Source organism: Natator depressus, chromosome 7, assembly GCF_965152275.1.
Source record: "Natator depressus isolate rNatDep1 chromosome 7, rNatDep2.hap1, whole genome shotgun sequence".
NCBI classification, from domain to species: Eukaryota; Metazoa; Chordata; order Testudines; family Cheloniidae; genus Natator; species Natator depressus.
Window position 1 is genome coordinate 93,029,307 of NC_134240.1, and position 21,645 is coordinate 93,050,951.

At 38.7% G+C, this 21,645-nt stretch overlaps 1 protein-coding gene across 3 annotated transcripts in view; it reads left to right on the plus strand.

The window, feature by feature from the left end:
• Nucleotides 1–21,645, plus strand: part of IDE (insulin degrading enzyme) — a 98,190-nt gene that overhangs the window by 11,119 nt on the left and 65,426 nt on the right. For all 3 annotated transcript variants that reach the window (XM_074959087.1, XM_074959086.1, XM_074959085.1), the window contains exons 2-7: nucleotides 6,253–6,437; nucleotides 8,431–8,638; nucleotides 10,385–10,554; nucleotides 14,047–14,169; nucleotides 16,570–16,682; nucleotides 17,162–17,324. In XM_074959087.1, coding sequence (XP_074815188.1) covers nucleotides 6,278–6,437; nucleotides 8,431–8,638; nucleotides 10,385–10,554; nucleotides 14,047–14,169; nucleotides 16,570–16,682; nucleotides 17,162–17,324 — 937 coding nt within the window. In that variant the 5' untranslated portion in view covers nucleotides 6,253–6,277. The remainder of the gene's footprint in view (nucleotides 1–6,252; nucleotides 6,438–8,430; nucleotides 8,639–10,384; nucleotides 10,555–14,046; nucleotides 14,170–16,569; nucleotides 16,683–17,161; nucleotides 17,325–21,645) is intronic.

The following is a 21,645-nucleotide window of genomic DNA, read 5'->3' on the forward strand; positions in this document are numbered from 1 at the left end:
TTGACATAGGTATCACATGCAGTTTAAAAATTAAAACCCTGGTCCTGGAATAAGTTTTTCACAGGTGGACCTCAGCAGTCTCTCAGAGCCCCATTGAAATCAGTGAGGCTCTGTGGGGATGCAGAGGTCCACCTGCATGGATCTCATTGCAGAAAAAGCATCTTAAAGTATACCACTTGCTTTTACTTACTTGTAAAATAGAAATCAACAGGTATTTTTCCTCAGCACCTGATCTATTATACTGAAGAGGGCATTTTGGTGAGAGGGGGACATGAGTACTTTATGTATCCCCATCATTGAATGTGAGCCTGCTTTCCACTCAGCCCATTCTTTGCATTCACTTGTTATACTGCCCTCTGTTTAGGTCTTCTCCTCATTTGCACTTTTTGAGCAAGCAGCACAATTCCCAAAATGCTGTACAAAGGAAAATTTCTTGCTGCTGCCTGTATTTTGTTGGGCCACTTGATGCTGGTATCGTTTTGTGGCAATACTATGAAAGTGTTTTAATTTAAAAATATTATTTTAAATTATTTAGAATGAGTCTTCTCTAAATAGCTAAGACATTTTGTGGGTCATCATCATTACTGCTCAACTTAGTGGTGGTCATACCAGCAACAGAGATATTATCTTAGTACTAGCATCTTAGGAGAGGAATCAGCGCTTTAGAATTGGGCAACTTACCCAAAAGTACAAGTGAGGGGAAAGAGGCAAGCAAGTTTTAGAAGGGCAGACAGGAAACGTGTCTTCTAGAAGGAAGCGTAGGTTTGATCTGAAAGTTTAGCTTGTAAAATGCTTTGGGATCTTTGGGTGAAAAGCACTGGAGAAGTACCTGGTAGTATTATACCCAGAAACAATCTTAAGAGAACATTAAGGTTGCACAATAAAGCATTCATAAGTAAGGATATGCCATTTCACGCCTTGTAATTTTATTCAATCTTTTTTTATTTACACCGATTTGATTGTAAAAATGTTCAAACATATTTCCATTGCCTTTGATTTGCCATATATGTTTTCTTCTCACCAAAAGTTATATTTTAATAATTTATTCAGCACCCAGGAGGCTTAGTATTCTTGGTGGACGGCACTTGCCTCATCATATATTTCATTTGTCTTTTTCATAAGCCCAAGTCTGTTGACCTTCCAGGCATTGTGGGGGAGGGAGAGGAAACTATCTATTTATTCTGTTTTTTTTCCCCTGAGTTGGGTTTGGTGCAGCAGGCTATGTTTTGGGTGTGTGCATGTGGCTTTTTTTTTTTTTTAATGGTTTTATTTCCTATCCTGCTTAAGTGTTAGGGCCCAAATCCTGCGAACCCCAGCATAAGTACAGCTTGCTCTTCCTAGTAGGCCTATTGATATGATGAGTAAGGGCATGCAAGATCAATCCTTTGATTTGAAACTAACTGTTTTGGAATGTGGGGGTGGGAGAAGTAAGCCTAACTGTACCCAATTTTGCATGCTAAACTAGAGCTAGGTTGTGAAGGAGATAGAAACAGAGAATTGGTATTATGACAGTATACTCTGTGGTCCTTCACAAGGTATCAGTTGAAATGTATGGGATTTCACAGGTTATGTTTTCATAAGTTTCAGGTATTTCAACATTTGATGCTCACATTGTTGCCTTACTTGACTGAGCGTATGTCTACACAGCAAGGAAAAAACCCCTTGGCTGGCCCATGCCGGCCAACTTGGGCTCGTGGGGCTCAGGCTGTGGGGCTGTTTCACTGCTTTGTAGACTCCTGGGCTTGGGTTGGAGCCTGAGCTCCGGGACCCTGTTGTGTGAGAGGTGTTGGGGTCACCCTGCAGTATAACCCAGGCTGGTAAGAGCCAAGGTGTGGCTTGCTGGCTGTAGCATATCCACAGACATAGCTGGGAGTGACTTGTGTGCTGGAGGTTGCGAGCAGTCCAGACTGGAAGCTACAGCAGCAAAGCAAAGCATCCTAGGTTAGAGAGCAGGGATGACACAGCCAGTCATTAGTCTGGATTGTACCCTTAAAATGTCACAGTAGTAAAATCAAATCTAATCATTAATAGCTCCAGTGAGGGAATCCTAATCTTTTTGTTCTCGTCAAAAACTACACTGACCATCTATCAAATTTTACCTTGTATAAGAATGGCTTGGTTCTGATCCTTTTTTATTTTATTCAAAGTAAACTTTTGATTTTTATTGTTCAAAATTTTATTATTTTTTACAAAATATGGTAGACAGAAGGGAGAAATAAGTGATTCTAAGTTTGCTAGTGACAACAAGATCCTGTTTTTTAATTAAACACACACACAAAGGCAGTATTTCTAGGATAGGTCCCCTGAAATTTTTACAGTTCTTCTGGGGCAGTCTCTATGACCAATTACAGTGAATTCAGTGGTATTAAATGGTCTAAACTTGTAGCATTTTTGGCTCTTGAATTATTAATTTTTTCTGATCATAACATATACTTCGCCTGTAATACTTTTAGCTCTTTTACTACATTAGAATTCTACTTACTGAAATAAAAAATCCACCACAAGATGGTGACCTGGACACTGAATAATTTGAGGATTGTGGATTTTCCACTGATGTTCTGAAACGGTTTTAAAAACCCACCACTAAATTAACTATGAAAGTCTTAGGAGTTTCCAGGTGTTATCAAACTTTTTCATATTGCAAGCCATACTGTAGTAGAGAGTCTGATAAACAATCTCCCCTCTTGTTTTCAGTCATGTGGACCACCTTCCCTCCATATGTAATCATGTAACATTTATGTGACAGCAACAATTGCTTACAGTGAAAAGTAATATTAGAAATATATATATTTAGCTGTATTTTAATGCAATGTTTAGCATCTGGAAACAAGCAGGATAGACAGCACCATATGAAAAGGCAACTTTGTGGTCTACCAGCAAGTCCTCTATGAACCACAATTTGGGAACACTGGTTAGAGTCTGGAGTTTGGAAAAGAGGAGGCTATAAAGTATATCTTATTGTGCTGTCTGTTGCCCATTTAAAAACACTTTTCCTATTGAACTGATCAAGAGATGAGGAATGTAATTTACTACTTGTTAACCATCTAATAGTGTAATTAGTTTACTTTTTTCCTCCCAGAATATATTAAATATAATTTTGACTACTCTTGGCTCACTGAGTTTAGTAAATAAAGTAACTTAAAATCATACAAAATATAGACTGCATTGTATGTTGTCTTAAAACCTCTCATGTAATGTCTTTGAAAGGCTCAGTTGTTCGGCTCTGTGTTCCTTTCTGCAGATGTGCTGTGTTGTTTTAAGTTATACGTCAACTTATAAGGGCTATTGAATTTAAAAATGCTCTCACAGTCTCAGCCAGGATATAAATTGGGTCTATATTTCCAGACTTTTGACCTGGAGACATAGTGTCTCATACAGAATTAAGTTTTCATTTTGAGGAACCTATGAACCCTGAAGTACTAATGATGACTGTCTTTTTTGTTCTTGTGTAACTAGAAACATACAGGTTTCAGAGGGGTAGCTGTGTTAGTCTGTATCAGTAAAAACGAGGAGTCCTTGTGGCACCTTAGAGACTCACAAATGTATTTGGGCGTAAGCTTGCATGGGATATAACCCACTTCATCAGATGCATGGAGTGTAAAATATAGTAAGCAGGTATAAATATACAGAACACAAAAAGATGGGAGTTGCCTTACCAAGTGGGGGTCAAAGTGGATGTGACCCATTTCCAGCAGTTGACAAGAAGGGGTGAGTATCAACAGAGGGATGGGCCCACATCCACTTTGATTGGATTGGCCTCGTTAGCACTACAAAAAGTAATTTTCCCTCTGTTGATATTCACTCCTTCTTGTCAACTGCTGGAAATGGACCACATCCACCCTAATTGAATTGGCCTCCCTAGCACTGACCCCCCCCCCCACTTGGTAAGGCTACTCCTGTCTTTTCATGTGCTGTATATTTATACCTGCTTACTGTATTTTCCACTCCATGCATCTGATGAAGTGAGTTATATCCCACGCAAACTTATGCCCAAATAAATTTGTTAGTCTCTAAGGTGCCACAAGGACTCCTCGTTATTAGAAACATACAGTAAAGGCCTTGCTCTAGAAGGCCTAAGAGCATTTGAATCATTCCAATTCTGGAGGTATTAACATTCACCTCATTGTGATGCTCATAATATCACCTTTAGTTACCCACAGTATTTATTACACCTGTGATGTAAATTACATACTTAGCTGGTCCCAAGGGTACTGATCTGTCGAAAGGTAGTAATCTAGATGAATGATGACCTATACCACTTTTTCCTTTTCCATACCAATATGGCTGTAGAAAGGGGAACTTTTAAGTTGTCTTCCATGTAGCGGTATTTTATTTAAATAAGCACTGTAATTTTCACCTCCAGAACTTCACTTCTGAAGTCTTTTAACATTCTAAAAAAATCAGTTGGTATGCACAGATCACAAGAGAGCTAGTTAAAATATTATATGCTTTTATAAGCCGAATGGTATTTCACCTAATAAATGTCATGATTGAAGACATGGCACAGTAAATGTGTGGGGAGCTACATAATAATATTAGTCATTTCAGTTCCTTATAGTATGCAGTCTTAAAGCTTCTGAAAATAAATGAATTTGGCTTTTGTTTTAGTGATGCCCAATGTGAGTTGAAGACAGGAGCAGCAATATTGTCAAACCCTTGAAATTGCACATATTGTGCTTCTGATGGAACTGTACTTACAGCAGTTTTTACCATAAACAAAGATTTATTACATAAGCTCATCATATCTGGAGGCTTAGGCTCAAATCTGGTTTAGCTCCCAAGCGAGTTTAGTTTGCTAGCTATTAACCAGTCTCTGGTCACTTAACAATATGTTGTGCCACAGACAAAAATGTTGTTTGTTTGACATTCTCTCTTACGAACAAGCCCTTCACTGAAACATTAATCTTGTAAAGCAGCATTAAGATTCATTGGCAGAGTTACATGTGGAAATTTACTACCTGACTGCACTGTGCTGCTTCAAACATTACTCTCTCATTTCCCATTTCTCTGATTGCTTTATTTAAAAAGCATGTGGTTTCAAATAAAATTGAACACTTTTTAAAAATCAGGATTCATGATTGGGATGTCTCATGTTTTTACTTTGGCAGTTTATCTGGATTTGATAGCTGCTTTCAACTACCTGAGAGGTGGTTCCAAAGAGGATGGTTCTAGACTATTCTCAGTGGTAGAAGATGACAGGACAAGGAGTAATGGTCTCAAGTTGCAGTGGGGGAGGTTTAGGTTGGATATTAGGAAAAACTTTTTCACTAGGAGGGTGGTGAAACACTGGAATGCGTTACCTAGGGAGGTGGTAGAATCTCCTTCCTTAGAAGTTTTTAAGGTCAGGCTTGACAAAGCCCTGGCTGGGATGATTTAATTGGGGTTGGTCCTGCTTTGAGCAGGGGGTTGGACTAGATGACCTCCTGAGGTCCCTTCCAACCCTGATATTCTATGATCTAAAATTTAAAACAACAAGAGAATGTTATTCCAAAATCTCACTTGGTGTTGAACATTTCAAAATATTGCTGCCACGCCAGGAGACTTGCTTACTGTATCTCTAGAACTAGTAAACTCTAAAAGCAGTTTTTAAGAATTGAGGCAGTTGAATTAGAGCAGGAACCTGGGGAACAGGAAAGGTTGGATTTGTTCCTCAGTTTGCCAGTGATTTACTGTGAAACCTTGGGCAAATTATTTAACCCTTCCCTGGCTGCATTTTCCCATCTGTAAAATTGAGTTAACACACTGTTCTGGAAAAGTGCTTTTGAGATCCTAGGATCAAAGGCAGTCTATGACAGCATAGTAATAGTCTTCTTGATAGTAAACATACCTATTATTATTACTTCATGTTTTTCTTTTGATTTTAAGTATAGATTTTTGTAAAATTTCAATATAAGTACAAAGATATTTAAAATAGGTTGAAGATGGATTTGGCAAGATTGCATTGTAGCCTTTCATTTTTTTCATTATAGTTGAATAGGGTGGCTGACGTGTATCTTTGATAAGATATTTAATTTTTTAATTACTGTGAGAGTGGAAGTTACAGTAGATTCTGTGATGTGATCCAGTCCCATATGAAGTCTCCTGATTTTAATGGGAGTTGCAGATGCTCAACATCTCTCTGAATCTGGACCATAATTCGGCATACAGGACAGGTTTTAAAGGTTCTGCACAGGGAATTAGGTTTTCCTCACAATTTATCCTCTGAGATAGTTGGTTAAATTAGGAATTTTAATTTCTACTATTTTCTTTTAGGCTTCCGAGGAATACTCATAACAAAATGAGCAATTCAGCTATTAAGAGAATAGCAAAGGAAATTATCAAATCACCTGAGGATAAGCGAGAATATCGTGGATTAGAACTGGAAAATGGCATCAAAGCAATGCTCATCTGTGATCCCACCACAGATAAGTCTTCAGCAGCACTTGATGTACACATAGGTATTTAATGAATTTATTTTGTATTCTGTTCCACTGACTTTGCATTGCAAATAATTACTGCAGTACGTTTCTGTGAGGAAAAGGAATCTGACCTACTTTCAGTGTGCCACTAATTTCAGTGTTTTAGTTGCAAATAAACCAATGGTACATAGCACAAAATATGGTAGCATTTACAGAAGTTGTTTTCAGCAGGTTGCACAGCCTTCTATTATTGTGAGTTCCAGTTTTATTTCTCCATATATCCTGTTACAAATTATTAGACCCAGTTAAATTTTCCTGATGTAATATATGCTCAGTCAGTGGTCAGATTTGTAATTTTAACCATATGATTACACATTCTGAGGGAGCCATTTTTTTTTTTTTTTTTTTAAAAGGGGATGGAGAAATCATTCCGTCTTGCTTTATCTACCATTCTAGATTTTTGTTTTATGCATGTTTGTTGTAATGATGATGGGCAAGAAAAGCAGCATAATGTGCCAAGAGGAAAACCTTAATCTCTGATATGGGAGTGTTTGTCTACACTGGAACACTCAGGAGAATTAAGGTGGATTAACTAAAAGTGTGAAGTTAATTTGCACAAATTAAAGTTCCTTTAACCATCATGTGGATGCTCCCATCCAGAAGTAAAGTGGCTTTAGTTCACTCTCTTAATCTGGAGGATTACAGAGAATTAAATAATTTTTCTTCTGAGTGAGAGCATCCACACACAGTTTTAAATGGTCTTAAATTTATTCACATTAACTTTACACCTTTAGTTAATTCATCATAACTTTCCTGAGTGTGTTCCCATGTAGACAGCCCTTAGAGAGTTGACATGAAGTGCCCGGGGTGAAAAACAAAAGCAGTTAATCTGCTTCCGACTCTGACAGTAACAGAAAAGCAATCTTTTCCTAGCTCTGAAAAGTCTAAGATATTTCTCTGTTCACATATCATAGCTTTCAGGAAAGATGTGTTACAAATCAGTGTCTAGACTTTTTTCATATCTACACACTTCAGAGAGTAGCTAGCTAGCCTCGCCAATGTTGAAATCTTATACTGTGAATTTCAGTTTATAGCAGAGGTTATCAATATTTTTCATAGTGTGCATCACATCTTAATAGACATAATTTTTTTTTTCTCATGGACTACCTCCCCTCCCTTTTTGAAGTGACACCTCTCCCTTCTAGTCACAATTGCATAGCAACCTTGTGGAAATCGCAGCAATGGCTTGCATGGAAATGTAATATCAGCAAAGCATTTAGTGTAGGGGTGGCTAACCTGTGGCTCCAGAGCCACATATGGCTCCTTGTATAGGCACCAACTCCGGGGCTGGAGCTACAGGCACCAACTTTTCAATGTGCCGGGGGGTGCCCACTGCTCAACCCCTGGCTCTGCTGCAGGCCATGCCCTTGCTTCTCCACCCTAGAGCCTCCTGCATGCCGCGAAACAGCTGATAGGGAGGCGCAGGGAAGGAGAGGGAGATGCTGATTGGCGGGGCTGCCGGTGGGTGGGAGGCGCTGGGAGCAAAGTGCGGGAGCTGATGTGGGGCTGCTGACCTATTGCTGCAGCTCTTTGGTAATGTACATTGGTAAATTCTGGCCCCTTCTCAGGCTCAGGTTGGCCACCCCTGATTTAGTATATCATTAGCTGCCTTTTAATGCAGTGTAGCTGCTGGAAACAAAGGAGAAACCAGAACCATATGATCATTCAGTTCTCTTCAGACTAAAAATGGTCCGTGGGCCTCAGTTTAGGAATCACGGGTATACAGTGATCCTAGCCTGGCCCAGAAGGAAGAAACCGAGTTTGAGCCCTCTGAAGATGACCAAGTTGCTCATTTTGAAATACCTGTTTTGAACATTCGGTTTGTTTTCCTATGGCTGTGGGGCTGGAGTTAAGTGGAGTTTCATAACTACAGAATTCACATAATTGGTTGCACACTAGTATAATCTAAATGCTTTTTAAAAAACTATACCTGTTCTAATATGGCTTCTTTAATGTGTATTTTTCTCCGCAGGTTCATTATCAGACCCCCCAAACATTGCTGGGCTTAGCCATTTTTGTGAACATATGCTGTTCTTGGGAACCAAGAAGTACCCAAAAGAGAATGAGTATAGTCAGTTTCTTAGTGAGCATGCAGGAAGTTCAAATGCTTTCACCAGTGGAGAACACACCAATTATTACTTTGATGTGTCACATGAACATCTAGAAGGTGCACTGGACAGGTGAACAGATTTGTTACTTCTAGTTTTCTGAGGGGCTTTTTTTGGTTGACATTTTGTAATATCTGAAACAAAATCATAATTATATGTTGAACTTTTGCTGACAGCATTACATCTTGTATTATTATAGGTGGGGTTGGTAGCACTGACTGTTAGAGTTGACTTGTGTTTAAGGCATGGATTTTCCATGTGATCTTGGGCACGTCATTTTAAGATGTGATCCAAAGCTCTATTGAATTCAGTGGGAGTCTTTCCATTACCTTTAATAGGCTTTGAGATAGGCCTTCTTTGCCTCAATTTTCCTGTCTGTAAAACTGAGACAATTATTATTTTCTTCTTCTACATTTTGTCTGTTTAGATTGTAAGCTTTTGGGGGCAGGGACTCTCTTATTCTTGAGGCTACGTTTTAGTCATGGGTATTCTTAGTAAAAGTGATAGACCAGTCATGGGCAGTAAACAAAAATTCACGGCCTGTGAGCTGTCCATGACTTTTACTAAATACCCCTGACTAAAACTTGGGGGGAGGGTTTGGGAGGGCAGTCCGGCTGCTGGGGTTGGGGAGGTTGGTTGGGCTGGGGCAGGTTCCCTACCCAGCTCCTGGAAAGCGGGGACCCTAGCTCCACGTGCTGCCTCCGCTCTACCCCAAGCCCTGGTTCTGCAGCTCCCATTGGCTGGGAACCGCAGCCAATAGCAGCTGCGGAAGCAGCATGTGGAGCTAGGAGTTGCAGGAGGGGGAGTTGCTGTCGCCCTTCCGGGGAGCTTCCCCCACCAGGTAAGCACTGTCCCACACCCCAACTCCCAGTCCTGAACTCTTCCACTCCCCCCCACCCCACCCCCCCCCCAAAAAAAAACCCACCAAAAAAACTCTTGCTGCTGGAGGGTAGGGGGGAACCGAGACTGCCGCAGCAGCAGCCGGTACAACTGGCCCAGGGACTGCCTGAGCTGCGCAGGCGGCCCCCAGGCCAGGCACACCAGCTGCTGCAGAAGTCACGGAGGTCATGGAAAGTCACGGAAGGGTGACTTCCGTGACAAATACGGAGCCTTATTTATTATGTGTTTGAACAATGCCTAATACAATGGGGCTCTGATCTCTGTTGGGGCCTCTAGGGCTATAATAATAAAGATCACATGATGGTGAATAGTTAAAAATGACAAAAGTTGCATGGTATGAACATCTTGGTTATTAAATGAATTATAAAATGAAAGATTGAAATTATTTTATGGGCTGAGTTGCATCAGTTATAGGAAATGCATTTATAGTGAGTGATATGTGATAGTATTTATGGCATTTTGTACAGATCAAGGTTTATATGTTTTTGGTTTTACTTAGGTTTGTATAAGTCTGTGTACCATTTATATAACCTTCGATAAATATTAAAAAATAAACATTTGACATCCTCCATGGATGCACTGCACTATATTAACAAGAGTGTTGGATTTTCACAACACTCTTCTATGGTAAGTAAGTCATTGTTGATATTTTACAGATGGAGAAATTAGGAAGAAGATGATTATGTGATTTAACTAGAACCACACAGCGAGTCTCTGGGAAAGCCAGGACTTGTTTCAGGAGTTCTGAGGTTCTAGTCTTAAACTGTTAATTAACAATAAATTAAAATATTACATGAGTTTTTAGGCTTTGTGGCTTGAGGGTTGGTTTTTGTTATTGGGTGTTTTTTTATGTGCAATAATCCTGACTTGGAAAATGTTTACATTTTAGTTGTGTAAATTTGTAAAATTTTCTTTTAGGTTTGCCCAGTTTTTCCTATGCCCTCTGTTTGATGAGAGCTGCAAGGAAAGGGAGGTGAATGCTGTTGATTCCGAGCATGAAAAGAATTTAATGAATGATGCCTGGCGATTGTTTCAGTTGGAGAAAGCTACTGGAAATCCCAATCATCCCTTCAGTAAATTTGGAACAGGTTTGTTAAAATAGACTTACCCATCTATTAGAGCTGACCTAAGATCAGGGCTGTAACCAGGATGGGGCAAGTGCGGCAGCCACAGGGCTGGAAGAATGGTGTGAAAAAGATGAAAAAAACGGTAGAGGGTGCAAATATGCTTGCTTGCCCCAGACACACAAATGCCCAGTTAAAGTTCTGCATAAAATGCATGCTGAGACTGTTTGTGTAAAATTGGTGAAGATAGGACTGAAAGCAATTTCCTTTTTTCCTCCATACATGTTTGTTTGTGGTGATTCATTGCATTTTCCACACAATAGATTAAAAAAAGAGCTGGACAAAACAAATGGAACAAACTGAAACAAGACTAGGAGTTTGGTGATGACACAGCCTTTATGATGATGATTTCAGCAGTATACAATTCTTTTGTAACGACTGGAAGTGAGTCTCACAAGTTGGGACTGTAAATCATTGTGAGAGAGAGAAAGTGGATGAAGAGTATTTAAATTGCCAGCAGCCAAATAGCATTTTGCTAACAACTGTTGCATTGGGAGGACAAACTGAGCAGGTTAAGTAAATGAGGAAAGCTCAGCAAAGCACTGGTGCAATTAATGGATGTGTGCATCAAGACAAAATCTAGAGCATAAATCACAGTGGGCAACAGCGATAGATGGCTAAGAAAAGTGAGGCCTTGGTTAAATAGGTGGCTAAATGGCTTTTACAGGGTTTGTTGCTCCTTAGGTGCCCTTTAACAGCTGAAGAAAAATTCAAATTAACATTTATAAAAATATATTTGAGTTTAGATACCATTTATCTGTTTCCATGTATGTAAAACAGAAAAGCTTTAAAATGGACAGAGAGGCTTGATTAGGTTCACTTCGCAGAAGTTACTTTTCTACACTTTACTACAGAGCTTTTTTTTGATAATTTCAAATGAATAAGTATATTAGCTAGCAAATTGTGCTAGTACAATAGAGATTTAAGTTGTGTTTAATTCTTGGATAACAGGTGCTTTTTCAGGGCTTTATCAACCCCTTTATGGCCACAGAAATCCGATGCCTTGAGGATAGTGGGACTGCAAGTGTGGGGTTGCCAGAGATGACCCCTAGAGAGCAAATAAGAACATTATTACAATTGATGATGATGTCCTTGGATTCTCAATTAATAGTTAACATTTGGATGTAAGGCTTTCAGAAGGGTTCTCAGGCTGATTAATAGATGCAGTGTCTGACTAATCAGCTCTAGCATCCTAAAGTGGTAAGATTATTTGGATGAGGACATGTTGACTTTCTCCTAGTAAGGAAGAACTCTCTGAAGTGGGAAATCATTTTAAAAATGTACAGAGAAAAATCTAAGGAAAGTGTTGCAAGTTACCTATCTGATGATCCATGGGAGAAAATCCAGTGTCGGTAGATTAATTTCTAATCAGGAAAAAACAGTTTCTGTAATCTCAGCGAGCCAGGGTTTGGTGCTCATGAATCAGTACTGTGCTGATGGGGGTGAGGAGGGGCGGGGAATCATTTTAAATCCCTGTGCCAATCCCAGGAGGAATCCAGAAAGTTTCAGAAAACATTTTCTGCAGGTTAGAAGAGTTCCTGTTTAAATATTTCTTCTTTATGCAACTGTCATGTCCATAGATAGCTGTGGGGATTTATGGCTGGTCAGGATTACAGATCTTTTCTAGATAGAGTGCCTGAAATATATTCAAATTCAGTAGTAGTAATAATACTAAGATGATAATTCTCAATATCTATAGTACTATTTTACGCCCCAATTCTGTAATCAAATATTTTAAAGAGGACAGTTTGCATATATGAGCTGAAGAACCAGAGCCTTCATTTGTGGGTTTTTTTTAATTACACAGAGGGTTGCCAAGTGTCTCACCTTTGCATGATGCACACATGTGGCAGCCCTGTCTGCAGCTGAGATGTTATGCATTCTGCTGGGCTGCAGGAATGGGTGTAATTCCTACTTCAGACCACAACGGGTCACTGTGGAACCTATTCTCCCATCAGCCAAGCAGACTCTCCTTGTGCTGCTTCTCATGCTGGATAGACAGCCCACCAGCTTTCTTCCTAGTATCCCCACTCAGTCACCAGTAACCCCCATACACTCATTGCCCACCTAATCCAGCAGCCCCAGACATCTGTCAGCGATTCAACTCCCTCCCCTGACTCTAGATACCTTCCAGCACTCTACCCCAACCACCTCTCCCAGACATCAAGCACTGTCTGGTGCTCTGCCTGCCCACCCACCCACATACCCAGATGCTTTCTGGCACTCATATATATCCTAGCAGCACAATTTTTAATAAATAATCATCTGGTACCTTGCCCTGTTTTTTGCCAATCCATTGTCCATTTCTGTGGGAATGGAAATGATAGACTTAAACATTTAGGTGAGTCTTTGGAACATGTACTTCTACATTCTGGCTTCAGGCTGAGCTCTATAACGTCCGATAAGTTCCTGACATCTGTGGTCTGCTTAGCAGAGGTAGAGGGAGACCAGGGGAAAAAACAACCAAACATTTTAAAAACAAATAACTTTAAAGAACTATATTTGTGTTTGTATGCTCTTTTTACTTCAATTTCAAATCTAACTTTTTAAATAAAAGTAATAAATCCTTTCATGAAGACTTTGTATACTGGATATCTGTGGTTTTTGGTTGGTTGAAGACCTGAAACTAAATGTACCTGCAACCTCTGGTACAAGCTTATACTATGCCTGGTGTTTACTTATTGCCTTGGTGATGTATGTTAATTGCTACCTGTGTTGGAGATTTGTTTAACAGCATGTTTATATTTCTTGCTGTTGCATATCCTGTGTTATTATCTCCCTCCACCTATTGTCCTGCTTCCATCCTCCTACCTTATTATTGAATGTTCCTTTTTTCTGGTTTCTTTGTTGTTTGGCTGTAATGTAAAACTAGTCTTAGAGTTGGTAGCCTATCAGAGTTCTAGTATGTTTCTTTTACATCCACGTGAATGCAACAAAAGATTTCCAAGTGAAAGGGAATGGACTAGAATTCAACTCTCATCTTGTTTTTCACAAATTCTGACTTTTTTTTTTCTAGTGTCACCTCATTACTCTTGCACCAGACAAGACTGTTGCTTTAACTACAAACCTAAATATTTTCTTACAGTAAAAGTTGCCATCAGTGCATTAATGTGACACCTTCAAAACTGAATAGCTGTGACTACTTAAATGGGAATTTTCGTTTATCTGAAAGAGTCTGACCTGTAAGCTTTACTGCAAAGTTATCTGTTTTCCCAGCCTTTTAAGAAAGGAATGGGTTGAGGATGGAAGAGTTGATTGGTCCTGATGAGATTAGTTGATATTTGTCCAATCTGATGTTTTTGGTATGTACTTTTATCTAAAAATAAATAAATAAATCTTTGTACATGCACCTTGAAGACAGGAGAATCAGAAAGGGTTTTTTCAGTTTTTAAATTCATATAACTTGTATGTGTGTCCAGCAATAAATATCTTCATGATTTTTCTTTTGTATTACAGGGAACAAATTCACTTTGGAAACTAGACCAACTAAAGAAGGAATAGATGTAAGACATGAGCTGTTGAAGTTCCATTCCACTTACTATTCATCAAATTTAATGGCTATTTGTGTCCTAGGACGAGGTGAGTACCAAACTTTTAATGGTAGTTTCTTACTGAGTGTGATTTTTACATCTATTATTTGAATTCTTATAGAAGAAAATAAGACATACTTAAATCAGCTAAGATTTTTCTCCAGGCTTTTAAACAAAGGAGGCTAGGGTCCCAATCCTGTAAAGATGTTCTTAATTTTATACACTGTGAGCAGTCTGAAGTCAGTGAGGATACTCATTGCCCGCACAGTTCAGCGTGTGTACATATTTACAGAATTTTTTTTTCCAATCCTAAAACTTGCTACAGAATGCTACATGATAAAGGAGTACTTGTGCCTCAGATAAGAGAGGTTTTTAAAATTTATATGAATATATTTTCAGAAATTTACCACAATCAGTTTAGCAGATCTAGTCTGAAAATACTTTGCATAATTTGTGATTTTTCTCTGATGCATGTTTGTGTAATTCCACAATGACCTACAGGACATATAATCAAAGATAGAAGGGCCAAAGTTTAATTTAGATATTTGTTTTATAGAAATTTCTAAATTAGATTAGAAAGCCTTAATTTCAGAGATGCTGCACACTCAAGATTCTAAATTAAGTCAGTTAACGTTGCAGATGCTCAACACCTCCTAGAATCAGGATTATATTTTTTGTGAGGGTTTTAAGAAGCTTAATAACAATGTGTTGAAAAACTTTTAAATATGCTGGCAGACCAGTACTCATGAGCCAAACTACAATAATATAAGGGGGGGTCAATACATGATCAGACAAAATATGTGAAATTTAAATTTTTAAAATCATGGAAAGTACTTTGACAGATTTTATTATTAATTAAATTGTCTGCCTCTAAAGTAACATGTGGAAATACTCATGCTTTAAATAAGAACACCTCACATCTTTGGTAATAATAGGATGAACTGTCTACTTTTAGAAAATACTGCTTTTGAGAAAAAATAAATTGCTACGGCAATGACATTGAACATTGTATGGAACATAAACATACCATATGTAGACTTGTACATCCCAGTTTAATGCATGTGCTTGAGTACTTTCCTTATCTTAAACGTATGAGTAGTCCCACTAACTTCATTGGACTACTTGCCTGTTTAAGTACATTCCTAAATCAGGGCTACAAAGAGTATATGCTATCATAAGAACAAAAGAATGGCCATATTGGGTCAGACCAATGGTCCATCTAGCCCAGTATCCTGTCTTCTGACAGTGGCCAATGCCAGATGCTTCAGAGGGAATGAACAGAACAGGTAATCATCAAGTGATCCATTCCCAGCTTCTGGCAAACAGAGGCAAGGGACACTTCAGAACATGATTTCCATCCTTGTCCATCCTGGCTAATAGCCATTGATGAACCCATCCTCCCTGAACTTACCTAGTTCTTTTTTGAACCCTGTTATAGTCTTGATCTTCACAACATCCTCTGGCAAAGAGTTCCACAGGTTGACTATGAGTTGTGTGAAGAAGTACTTCCTTTTGTTTGATTTTTAAACCTGCTGCCTATTAATTTCATTTGGTGATCCCTAGTTCTTGTGGTCTGAGAAGGAGTAAATAACACTTCCTTATTTACTTTCTCCACACCAGTCATGATTTTATAGACCTCTATCATATCCCCCCCCTTAGTAGTCTCTCTTCTATCATCTGCTTTTTTTATCATCAACTTCTGTGGTACCTCGCCTTTCTGTCTTTTTAATATGAAATTAATTGACAAACTATGCTTGTGGAATTATAACCGTAGGCCCACTGAACTGCCTGTGTTCTATTACCCCCCTCCGCTGTTCTGCTGGATGACCTGGGGCAAGTCACCTCACCTTTCTGTGCCTCAGTTTCCCCATCTCTAAAATGGGGATAATGATACTGACCTCCATTTAAAGCACTTAAAATTTTTCTGATGAAAAGCTCTTATATAAGAGCTAGGTGGTATTATTATTATTTATTATTTATTATTTATTATTTATTATTATTTATTACTTAATGGGAGTTTTGTGCAAGTATGGACTGCTGGATCAGGCCTCACGTGTCTAACTCATGCTATCCTGCTTTAGTATGGCAGCACATGTGGTTTGTAACATTACATGTTGATTAGAGAACTGTGAACATCTTTTGTTTGTTTTTCCGCAGCCTTAATTTGACCTGCAAACTGTTGGTGTGTGGGTGTAGGTGTGTTTGTTTTTAAGGTGCTCTTTCTTGTTTCCTTTAGGTTTATAAAGCACAAAACCTTATCTATAAGTAATAAAAATAAATCTCAGAATATATTCCCTCTCTCCAAATAATCGTAGTTCACTTGTTGGTGATGGGGGAGCCATTAAGTCCAACCTTATAATTTATTATTTTTCTAAAAAAAATATGTAAGTCCCAGATTGCTGGAATCTTCTGACAATGATTGTGCTGTTTCTAATGATTCTCTTTTTAGAATCCTTGGATGAGCTGACCAGTTTGGTAGTGAAGCTATTTTCAGAAGTAGAGAACAAAAATGTCCCATTACCAGAATTTCCTGAACATCCTTTCCAAGAAGAACATCTTCAGGTAAGTTGTGAGACTTTCTGGTATACATTCACTGAAGGGTACAGACCGTAACTCTGTTCTCCTACTTTTTCCATGTAGAAATAACACCATCATATACTTTACTACTACTGCAGGTGTCTATAGACAATACAGCTTAATCTAGCTAAGTTCATAGTTAAAATTGTGCATTTGAATGTGATTGAGAGAAATTGAGAAATGAGGATTCCAAGTGTGTGTTTGGGTGCTAAGGCTTGTGAGCTGAGATTACTGTGATTGTGAATGTTGGGTTAATTTGTTGTTTCCTGAATTTTTAACAATTGTGTTGATAAGAAATGCACATAAGTAACCTTAACTCTAAGTAAATGGGATGGGTTTTTTTGTTTGTTTTGTTGTTTTGGTATGGTATGGTATGGTATAGGTGTGTGTGTAGGAGGGTATAATGTATGCTCCTGAAAAGATGAAATACTAGAATCAGTGGAATGTTTTATTTTTACTTCTAGCAACTTTACAAAGTGGTACCTATTAAGGACATTAGAAATCTTTATGTCACATTTCCAATACCGGACCTTCAGAAATACTATAAATCAAACCCTGGTCATTACCTTGGTCATCTCATTGGGCATGAAGGTCCAGGAAGTCTTTTATCAGAACTCAAAGCTAAAGGTAAGCCCACTGGAAGTGAACTGTTAAAAGTAGTGCATTAAATACACCATGAAGCCTTGAAGCAATATTTCACTTCAGGTTGACCTCTGAGAATTAAAAGCTTAAATATCAGAAATCTGAATAAATTAAATCTTAATTCTAAGTCATTTCTCAAGTATTCTTTTTTCTCTCTTTGGTTACAAAGAGAACCTCAAATATTGAAACTATTGTTTCTTGGATCCCATTGCTACAATTGGGTTGTCTCTCAAAACATAGGCATATTGACTTCCCTTTTGTATTGTGTCACTGATGTTGAGGCTAAGGGCAGCACCTCTCAATGACCAAAAAGGTATGTCTTTGGCCTCTGTTGTTCATTTTACTGTGATTGGTAACTTTCTGTACATATTTTTATTGAAGTTTAGCCAAATTATTAATTGCAAAATCATTTTACTGAATACCATCCATGCATACAATGTATATCACTGAGATATCCATTACTGCCAGAATGAGTTAATGCCCAAAACAACTGCAAAGAAATATAGACATTCATATTTCCCTTATGGTAATTATACGTGTTGCTTTCTCAGAAGGAGTATATTTTTTCTGTACATTAATGGTTCCTCTTCTGGGGTACCCTTGATCTTCAAGGGTGGTGTGTAGTCTCTTATTCCTTCTCTTTAAGGGGCTCTGTGACCCATCTTAGGACCAATGGGGTCCGTGGTTCATTGTGTGCAATGTCTCCACCTATTGGCCAGGTGCATTTACTAATAACCCCTTTGGCCTCTATCTAGGATATTACAGTTTATAGTAGCTGGGACACACGGACAAACAAATAAACATAAATAATATTCTGTTCCTGGAAAGTATAGGGATAAATTAAAAGGAGGGGAAGGGAACAGGCAAAGGAGTCAAGAATGCCAAATGAATGGGTAATTAACCTGTCTGAGCAACAAAGTAAATTGCAGGTTTGTGTGGCCAATGTCTTCCTTTCCTGAATCAGAAGGAGCAACAGCATAGGGTAACTGACAGTCTTCTGCTGACCTCTCACGAAAAGATGGAGTGATAATATGAGGCCATTGTTGATCTATTATCTGTTGTGTGACAATAGATGAATGTGACGAGGTCCTGACTGGTATCTTCACCAAGTGTCCTATTGTCAGGATATGACTTCTGTGCAGGATATTAGAGGGACCCATTCCTTTCTATAGCTTGAGTTGATAGAGTGGCAGGCCAGGCATTTTCTCTTTGACTATGTGCGGCTCAGCCTTCCACCTTTCTGCAGTTTTGTGAGTCCCAGAAATGTGCAGATTCCTGGTGAGGACTCTGTTTTTTGTATGCAATTCTTGGTCTCTGGCCTGGGGGTCATAGAGTCCTTTGTTACTATAATTGTTCTGTTGTGCAGCAGAAGTGGCCATGGTATGTCTCTTGAAGTTGTTCTTTTAGACAGGTAGTCTGTTGAAGGTAGTATACTGAACTGATGTGTCTCCATCTGAAGTGAGGGCCATGGGCCAGATAGTAATCTTTAAGGGATACCCCACACCTGCCAACATAGGGCATAACATTGGCCAGTTGGGGATAAAACCAGAAGCTATTCCTCGTGCATATGTTTACTTCACCAGCCTGTACATTGCTTCCTTACCACAATTGACTAAATCCAACATTCACGTGCTCAGAGGACAGATCTAGGATTGAAGGATGTTTTGTTAGCAGTGATAAAAGGACACTCTTTTAGGCCTCTACAGTGAAGTCCATGTATCCTGACATGACTTTGCTACTCCGAGTAGGAGTCCATTAGCAGAAATGCCAAAACAAAGTTTTACAGGTAGATAGCTTCTAATGTTTGGTCAATAAGCTGAGTGTCCAGTGTCTTCATTATGCATATAATTGTAGGTATATACAAGATGAGACACGTTGACTCTGACTGTGTTTCTGTTGAGAGTCCTGTGTATCCAACGTGTTTTAACAACATGCAGTTAAACCTCTTCTGAAGGTCTCCCTATGGGTAATGTTCCAGGTTTGGGGGTTTTTTTTACCCTTACGACATGAAGCAGCTCTTGCTGAGGCAACTTTCAAAAGTTCATCTTTGGTCTGTGTGGATTCTGGTAGGTAACCCATAATGCACAATACATTGGCGTATTCTTCCTACAATACATTGGCAACAGCGGATGCAAGTTGATCCTTTGTGGGGTAAGCTTGCGCATCCTTGTAAAGTAGTCAGTGATGACCAAAGTATTTCCAATATTCCTAGTCTGTTTCCAAAGAGAGAGTAGCTCTATTCCTCCTACACTAGTAATAGTAATGAGAGGGGCTGTCCTCTTGGATATGTCTATACAACAACTAGACACTCAGTCATGCCTCAGTCCAGTCACCTTTCTCAGGCAGTTCTGTTACCGGTCTATGTTCTATTGTGGTCTACATGACAGAGTGTCCGCACCAATGTTTATACTCCCAAGAAGGTACTTCAGGCTTAAGTCATATATTGTTAACTCAGACACTCAACTTTATCCTGTTGTACCCAGTTTTGTGGTAATGAGTGCACAGGTCAGCGGGTTATCTATTCTGACTTGGAATTTCACCCCATAGAACTAGTCCTGAAACTTTTCTACCATTGCTCACTTGAGCACAAGGATCTCCAACTTGTGAGCAGGATACCATTGCTCAGAGTCCAACGGTCTTTGGCTAGCAAATGGCTATACAATGTTACCCTTCTGGATGCTCCTGGTAAAGCACAGCTTCATGCCCACTAAGACTGGCATTTGTATGTAGGATGTAAGGCTGAAACCATATGGTAAGGGCTTCCATCTTTGCTGTATCTGTTGCAAATCCTTTGTCCAATACAATGTGTCCCATGTACTTCACCATGAGTTGGTAAAATTGGCACTTATCTATTTATTAGGGCTGTCAAGTGATTAAAACAATTAATCATGTGATTAATTGCACTGTTAATAATAGGATACCATTTTAAAATATTTTTGGATGTTTTCTACATTTTCAAATATATTGATTTCAGTTACAAAACAGAATGCAAAGGGTACAGTGCTCACTTTATTTTTGATTACAAGTATTTGCACTGTAAAAACAACAACAAAAGAAAAAGTATATTCAATATAAGTACTGTAGTGCAACCTCTTTATCATGAAAGCTGAACTTACAAATGTGGAATTTATTTAAAAAAAAACCCTGCATTCAAAAATAAAACAATGTAAAATTTTAGAGCCTACAAGTCCACTCAGACCTACTTCTTGTTCATCCAATTGCTCAGACAAACAAGTTTGTTTACATTTGCAGGAGATAACGCTGCCCGCTTCTTATTTACAATATCACCAGAAAGTAAGAACAGGCATTTGCAGGGCACTTTTTGTAGCTGGCATTGCAAGATATTTATGTGCCAGGTATGCTAAACATTCATGTGCCCCTATCTGCTTCGGCCACCATTCCTGAAGGTATGCTTCCATGCAGTATTATCTGCTATAAATGTAAACAAACGTGTTTGTCTTAGCGGTTGGCTGAACAAGAAGTAGGACTGAGTGGACTTGTAGGCTCTGAAGTTTTACATTGTTTTGTTTTTGAGGGCAGTTACGTAACCAAAAAAAATCTACATTTGTAAGTTTCACTTTCATGACAGAGTTTGCACTACAGTACTTGTATGAGATGAATTGAAAAATACTATTTCTTTAGTTTATCATTTTTACAGTGCAAATATTTGTAATAAAAATAACATACACTTGGATTTCAATTACAACACAGAATACAATATATATGAAAATGTAGAAAAACATCCAAAATATTTAATACATTTCAATTGGTATTCTATTTTTATAACAGTGTGATTAAAACTGCCATTAATCGTGATTAATTTTTTTGAGTTAATCACATGAGTTAACTGCCATTAATCGACAGCCCTACTCTTTATAGTTTCAACCCACTTGCTTTTAGCCGATCATGGACTTTCATGAGCCAAATTTCATGCTTCTCTGGGTGCTCTTAAATACAGCCAAGTCATCAAGCTATACGAAGACTGCCATCAGTCTCTCCCTGCCTTCTCCATCGGTCTCTGGAATGTGGCTGGGGCACCTGGGATGTCTTGGGGCATGTGCTTAAACTGGTAGAATCTAGTGGACAAATGAAGGCAATTTTCTCCTTGAACTCTTTCCCCTATTGGAATCTAGTAATAGACACAGTGCAAATGCAGAACTGAGAACCATTTGTACCCAGTCAGACAATCCAAAATCATCCACTCATGACATCATGTATTGGACAGAATAGTCCTCTTGTTGAGTGTCCAGTAGTTGATTTGCATGCATACTGGTTTTCTTCCTGGTGAATACAATGGGAGAAGCAT